Source organism: Monopterus albus, unplaced genomic scaffold (assembly GCF_001952655.1).
Source record: "Monopterus albus unplaced genomic scaffold, M_albus_1.0 scaffold421.1, whole genome shotgun sequence".
Lineage (NCBI taxonomy): Eukaryota > Metazoa > Chordata > Actinopteri > Synbranchiformes > Synbranchidae > Monopterus > Monopterus albus.
The window spans coordinates 136,771-143,818 of record NW_018128301.1 but is presented as its reverse complement, the minus strand read 5'-3'; the positions used below and the strand labels follow the sequence as shown (position 1 = coordinate 143,818).

The 7,048-nt window shown below is 40.2% G+C and overlaps 1 protein-coding gene across 1 annotated transcript in view; it reads left to right on the top strand.

The window, feature by feature from the left end:
* znf219 (zinc finger protein 219) overlaps nt 1–4,936 on the top strand; it is an 18,022-nt gene extending 13,086 nt beyond the window's left edge. The window contains 1 exon segment of the mRNA XM_020586784.1: nt 428–4,936. Within this exon segment, the coding sequence (XP_020442440.1) occupies nt 428–1,608 (1,181 nt within the window). The 3' untranslated portion in view covers nt 1,609–4,936.
* The last annotated feature ends 2,112 nt before the right edge of the window (nt 4,937–7,048 follow it).

Sequence of the window (7,048 nt, the reverse complement as noted above, 5' to 3'; positions counted from 1 at the left end):
AACAGTGTATTTTTAATCAGTGATGGAATACTGCCATCTTCCTTTAAGATGTGCAACTACATCTCCCACTCAACACTGCCTAAGGGATCATAAACTATATGTGAATTTGCAAAATCTATCTACCAAAATATTACTTATAGGTGTTTTATAAGAAACGCTGTAATGTTTTGGATTCTTAAATGTATTTTCCACCTTCCCAAGAAGCCATTGTCTTTTGTTCATATGAAAACCAATTAACTGACTCTTGAAACTTGCCCTAACAATTTCATCTGGGAGTTGGTGGCAGACTTTCATATTGTTTCATATGACCTTGTAAATGTTTTTAGCAGCCTGATTTTTCTGACTTTTCCAATAATGGTGCACTTACAGAAGCTAGTTATGTCCAAAAACATTTTCCTATTTAATTTTCTTAATCCTATTTCTCTAGGTGAGAGACCCTACAAATGTCCCCACTGTGACTATGCGGGTACCCAGTCTGGCTCACTGAAATACCACCTTCAGCGGCATCACAGAGAACAACGCAATGCCTTGTCATCGTCCTCCAGCTCATCTGCTGGTCTCACCTCCACTATCAACAGTGCGACTTCTGGAACCTCTGGGCTGGTCAAGCAGCGCAGATCCCAACTCAACCACTGCACAGTCAACCGAAGCTCAGCTGACACCCCCTCCTCTCGATTGAGCCAGCAGTCCTGGCTGCTGGGGCTACCAGACCAGCGGGAGCATCGAAAGGCCTTAGCAGCTCTAAGGGATGTGGACTTGGAGACCCAGTACAGGTATTTGTCTGGGGTGATGGGTGCCCTTTATCAAGGTGGAATGGAAGGAGGCTGGATTAGGGAGTCTCCCCCACCAAAAGCCCCTAACGTGTCCCGGCGTAAGCCCCTTACTACTAGCCGAATCGTTCAGTCATCAGGTGACAAGGAAGGGCCTACGCCTTCAACTCAAGAAAGTGGGTTTGAACCCCTGGATCTGTCCCGTCGTCCCTCATTTGGCCTTGGTGGGATGGAAGAAGATGCAGTTATGAGTGTAGGGGAAGGAGGAAGTGTCAGTGGTGGTAATAGTTCATCAGGGGCCAAACTGAGCCAGTGTTTGTTTTGCCCTTTCCGTACGTCCTCAGCGGAGTTAATGGCCATGCATCTCCAGGTCAACCACACCAGTAAGTCCAGGCGCAAAAGGGGCTCTTTGACTACCTTGAATGATGATGGACCCCCAAAGGCCACCAGACCCCGAACGGCTCACTCCAAGATTGATTCCTTGGGGATATGGGGGCACGTAAGTGAGGCTGAGTCCCAGGCACCCCTGGAGGAATGGTTCTCAACACAGGCCCAGACTCTCAATGGGCTCTCTGAGGATAAAACGGAACATCTGGGCAACGTTCCCAACCACCCAAACTCCAATGTGGCCTCTGTATCCAAGAATGTAAGACATGGTTTGGCACTCAAGGGAAAGACAGAGGGAGAGGAAGACGTGCAAGAGGAAGAACTGGAAGACAATTTGGAGAACAGCCTGGAGGATTCACAGGACCACAATTTGAGAATGTCCCTCTCTCTTGCACCAGCCCTGAGCTCCAAACACATGGTGAGAGGGGAGGAAAGAGTCTTGACAGATTAAAACAGTTTGGATGACATAATTTAAACTGGAGAGTCGATTCCAGTGTTTTCAATTACATTTGCCGCAGAGCTGAAGAATGGCCAGGACGTTTTGCAGAGAGAAAGGGGGTTCAAGGAGAAAATGAAGATTTTCCCCTTTATACTTTAATTTACAGACAGATGTGAGCAGTCTTGGAAACTGATACTTCAGAGGGTTTTGAGAAAAATCACAGCTGTTACATTTCCCTGAAATTATTTGTCTTTTTCAGTTCTGACAGCGTGGTACAACACAAAATACAGTAAACTGCCTGTCCAAAAAAAGAGCATGATGCCTCTTTTCAGGATTTTATAGGCCACTTTTCCAGTTTTTTTCCCCCCCACACCAAGATGGACAATTTTTAAGATGATCTATTTGATACGTGAAAGAAACAGACCTTAAGCAGGTCCTTCATCATTCCAGAGTCATGAAATTCTTCCACACTACTAATGGACCATATCCCAGACTACTACAGTGACCAAATTGAAGCCAGCTGTGAAGAGATGCTCTCCTGACTGAACACGGAACAGCCTGAAATCTTACGCTTCAAATTCCTCCTCAACTCACTCAGACATGGAGGAAATTTTTGAGTTTATTCAAGAAAAGTTTCAAGCTGAGAACCTCAGTTAAGCTATATGGTATTAATTTAAGGCACGAGGTAAATGTTACAGGCCGTGTACTTTCAACTGTATATCACTGCCTTGTTTGTCTGAAAAGTGTTACTAGACAAATGTTATAAAGAAAAACAGAAAGCAAAGTTTGTAAAAAAAAAAATTCTTTTTCAATTAGTGCCTGTTAATGTGTGTTGTCAAGAGGGTCTCTGGTATTGTTGCCCATTAATGCTATGATAGGTGATTTTATCTGAAAATACAGGTTAAACAGTTTAAGTACAGTATATTTGTCAAAAGTGGGTCTAGGGTGTTGTGAATAGTTAAGTTGTAGATGAAATACTACATTGTGTCGTGATATCCTTGACCCAGACGGGTGCCGTTTGTGGCTCAGCTTGAAAAGAAGACAAAAAGTAAGGAAAATACACAATGTGTAATGTGATGAAAGAGGTCAAAGGGCTGAGTGATAAAAAGGAGTCACGGTTCAGAATTCAGTGTTTACAATGGTGCTGAATGCGGGTTCCGGTTGCCAAGGCAACTCAAGGTCATCATACTGTAGATGCATGGAAAAGAGCAAAACACAGAGCGGGAATCTGTTTGAGGGCTGTAGGGATGTCGCTTGAGCCCCCGAACACAATCAGCTGACACATCCTTTTACAGAGACTGAGACTAGGCAACTGTGTCAACAAAGGAACAATTTCATTTTTTTCTCCACTGGAGAGAAGACATGAGATAGAGAAAGAGAAAGAGAAAGAAAGCAGTATCCCTGCCAAACAGGACTAAATGTGAGAACTGTACTTTTGGGGTATGGTGTCTTTTAGATGAGTAGATTCCCTCTCTTCTTCTTCTTCTGCTTTTTTTTTATAAGAAAAGAAAGACAATGGTAGGAGTAATTATTAAAACACTAACAAATGCATAGACATCCCAGTAGAATATGTGTAGCTTTTGTAAAGACAAGAAAAAACAGACTTTTGTTTATTTTTATTTCAAGAAGCTTACAGATAAAGGTTATCAATATAGGTAATATTGATTATAATGTTTGTGAGCTCAGACTAGTTGGAATGTCTATACAGAGCACTGTGCAAGGTTTGAGTTCCCAAAGTAGTTGTTTTTATTTCAACTTTATCGATAGACCAAACATTTATTCAATGGAAGTTGTCACTTTCTGTTGTTGTTTAAAGTGTGTAAAGCTGTGGTTTCATTAGATTTACCCCACTGAGTCGCAAAATTGGTCAATCAGTCGATCAGTGCATCACACACCCAACCACTGAACTGGTTGTTAAAGAAAGTTCATAATCAAAGTACATCATTTTTGTGTAAACATAAATCTACTGCTATACATAAAGATATCAATCTGTTATCATGAATTTTGTGGTTTGAAGGTATATTTATAAAAAAAACAATATGGATGTGAGGCTGTAATGTCCCCTTACACTAGTTAACAACCATTATTTATCTGCTTTGACTACCTTTTGATGGGGGTATTCCATGATTGCAACCACACCTTAATGTGCATTAATGTGTTTAAGTTCTTTTTTAGAGCACCTTATGAGTTTTGTAGTAAAAGTCCCTTAGTGGTGTCTCCTTAACAACTACTGTCAATGCCACCGTGCCTTCTGTTTCAAGCACTTCCTGGTGTATTTTGTAAAACTCACCAAAAGCACTTAGCCTATATCTACACACTCTCTTCCTTCCCTCTCCTGCCCTTCCACTTCCGGTTCTCCTCCTTTTCCTCTTCTTCTCCTTATTCACCTCAGTCTATCTTCCTAATGGTTTTCTTGTGTCTTTACTTCCTGACCCCGCTATCCAGGGATCAGATTTGTCTCCTACTGTTCGGGCCTGTTCGGCCTTAAACAAGGTCACTAGGCCTTATTCCAATCTAGCATGGCTAGACTCATGAAAGAATGGACTACCTAACACTTAGACAAGTAAAAATAAAATCACTAGAAATGTAGGGTTAGGCTACTTTTGGTTTTAATACTAACCCTTGGTAAACCAAAGCCCAAGTCTAAGACTAATGAATATTGTATTTAATCTCATGACGTGCCAAAACATGTCCAACGTGACACTAAAGCATGTATCAACTTAAAATCACACAATAATTCTCCTTCCCTCTCTTTTCTCTCATACTTTGTCTTCAGCCCCTCCTCCCTCCTTTTCTCTATTTCATGCTTGCTCATCCTCCATGTCTCTCTGTCCGTAATCTATCTCTAGCACCACTCGAAGGTGACGTGTACTATCTGGTATTGAGGCCTTTATTAGAGTTTTATTTCAGTTTGTGTGTTTGTTCAATGCCGCTGAGATGGAAAAATGCTCTTCTTATGATGATGATTATTATTGTTTTGGCATTATGGTAAAAAAAAATCAAGAGAAATGTGTTGTTGAATGTTGTACAGATAGAAATAGAGATGTCGTGTTTTTGTTTTTTTTTTTCAAGAGAGCACAAACCCGAGTGATGTTCCCTTCTACCCTCTCAGTGATTAATAGCCAGTAATTCTACATGTGATGACAGATTTCCAAATTAAATCCTTTAAGTAGCATTCTTCTTAGGTTTGTAAAGGCCACAATAAGCAGCATTTGGCTCAAACTTCATTGCCAAATTTATTCCACAAGAAGGAAAATCCTCTCTGAAACACTGAAGCAGCAGCGCTTGAGTAATGATTTTACTCTAGCGAAGGTAAAAAAATAAAAATAAAAAAACTTACTAAGAGTTAAACAAACACACAGGTGCCTTTTATGTTCTATAAGCAGTCAGAAAGTAAGTTTAACAGTAACAGTGTAATAAACCTTAACATTTCTCCAAAGGTGGGATCTGTTACATGAAAATAGATGCGTAAAGTTGCTTATTTCACTTAAAGATCTGAATATATATGACCAGCCAGAGTGGTAGGAACTAATTCTTAGTTAAAATAGTTTCATACAATCCAGTAATTATTGCCATTTTGGTGTGTTTTTAAGAAACCTTATTAAGAGATTTCTGTGTTGAAGGTGTGTTTCCCCATTTCTGGGCAGAGCTTCTATGGAGATATCATGGAGATAGCAAAACAAGGGTGAGCTCACTTCTTTAAGGTCATAAATATACATAAAAAGGCATCCTTGAGTTCGTCTGACTCTGAGCTAAGTGAGAAAAATTCTGCTAACATTCACACCTGCTTTCAAATGAAAGCAATGTGGCACCCTTGTGATTTTTGTGAAAATCACACTTTATTTCCTGACTGCGAATATGAATACTTCACCAAAGGGATAGAATTAGATTAATGAGTATCTGAAAAAACGTTGTGAGGTGAGGGGACCATGCTGGGTCTGGGCTCTTGTGTAGTTGACTGCCATTGCAGTGAGGGAAAACTGATCTAACATAGTAGTGACTAATATGACTTTGTGGACAGATTTAAAAAAAATAATAAAAATAAAACACATTAGAAATAAATACAAAACAACCCTGTCTGTCTTGTTCATGTCTCTCTACACCAGATGACATTTAGTTTTAAGTTTTAAATGTCTAATTTTTGGCATGCATCAATACTAAATGTTTATTAACTATTTAACTGCCAGAAATTGGTTATGAACTGGGGGATGATGCATTTTAATTCACAGCATAAAAGTAGCTTCTTCAAATTACAGCAAATAGAGAACATACTTCAAGGGAAGGGTGCCCTCATGTGGCGTTTGGTAGAATTGCAGGAACGTTGGAAATTGTTCAGGACTCCCCTCCAACTTTTATCTTTGTTTCTGCATGGAGGTGGTGGTAGAAATTTTGAGAATTAATAATGAGAGAGCAGAGCAAGAGGAGCGGCAATCCCTATATATCCCTTCTAGCTATTCTTCCTGAATGCAATGCAAATGGAAAGCTGTAAAGATCATTATAATTATATGTCTGTCTTAATTACTTGTTTCCCTATTATCTGTACTTGGATAAGGTGTACAGCAGCCCACTGATCCCAAACCAGGAGCAGATTGGGATATCAGTGTCAGGTTTCATATCTGACTAACTGGCGCCCTCCAGTGGAGACACTTATTACAGGACTGAAATAACTCTAGATTAAAACTTCAAATGAGGTCATTTTAAACGGACATTAACAGACATAATTACAATAAGTACATATACATTAATATTTCATGTATAGACTAATTTGATTTTGGTTGCCCATCACAAGAAACGCAGTCCAACATGAGTAAAGTCAAAAGCAAGTGTGCACAAAACTGGGAGTCAGTAATTTTTCCTTGAAAACAACATTTTAGCTTCAAATTGTTTATTTTGTTTCTGTGATTTAACAAATTAGTATTTTTTAAGTCCTAAATGCAAGTGGACTACATTAGTCTTGCTTGACTTAAAAAAAATGGATGTGGAAGATTAAATAACTGTACTATGATGGAAAAACATTAGCGTTGAGTTTATTTTGAAAATTAGTTTGGTAACAGGTGCAACATTTACCTTTAAACTACTGAACAGGTATCTCTTTGTATGCTCAAAGCATCTGAGTGCACACTTAGGACATTTTAAGGTGAAAATAAATAAATAAATATAACATTCGGGCCCCACCTGGGACCTTTCTGTTGGAGTTTGCATGTTCTCCCCGTGCTTGCGTGGGTTCTCTCCGGGTGCTCCGGCTTCCTCCCACAGTCCAAACACATGCAGCTTAGGTTGATTGGTGTCTCTAAATTGCCCATTGGAATGCGTGTGTGTGGTTGTTCGTCTATGTGTTAGCCCTGCGATGGATTGGCGACCTGTCCAGGGTGTACCCCGCCTTCGCCCGATTGCCGGCCGGGATTGGCTCCGCCCCCCCGTGACCCCGCAAGGGACTAAACGGTAGAAAATG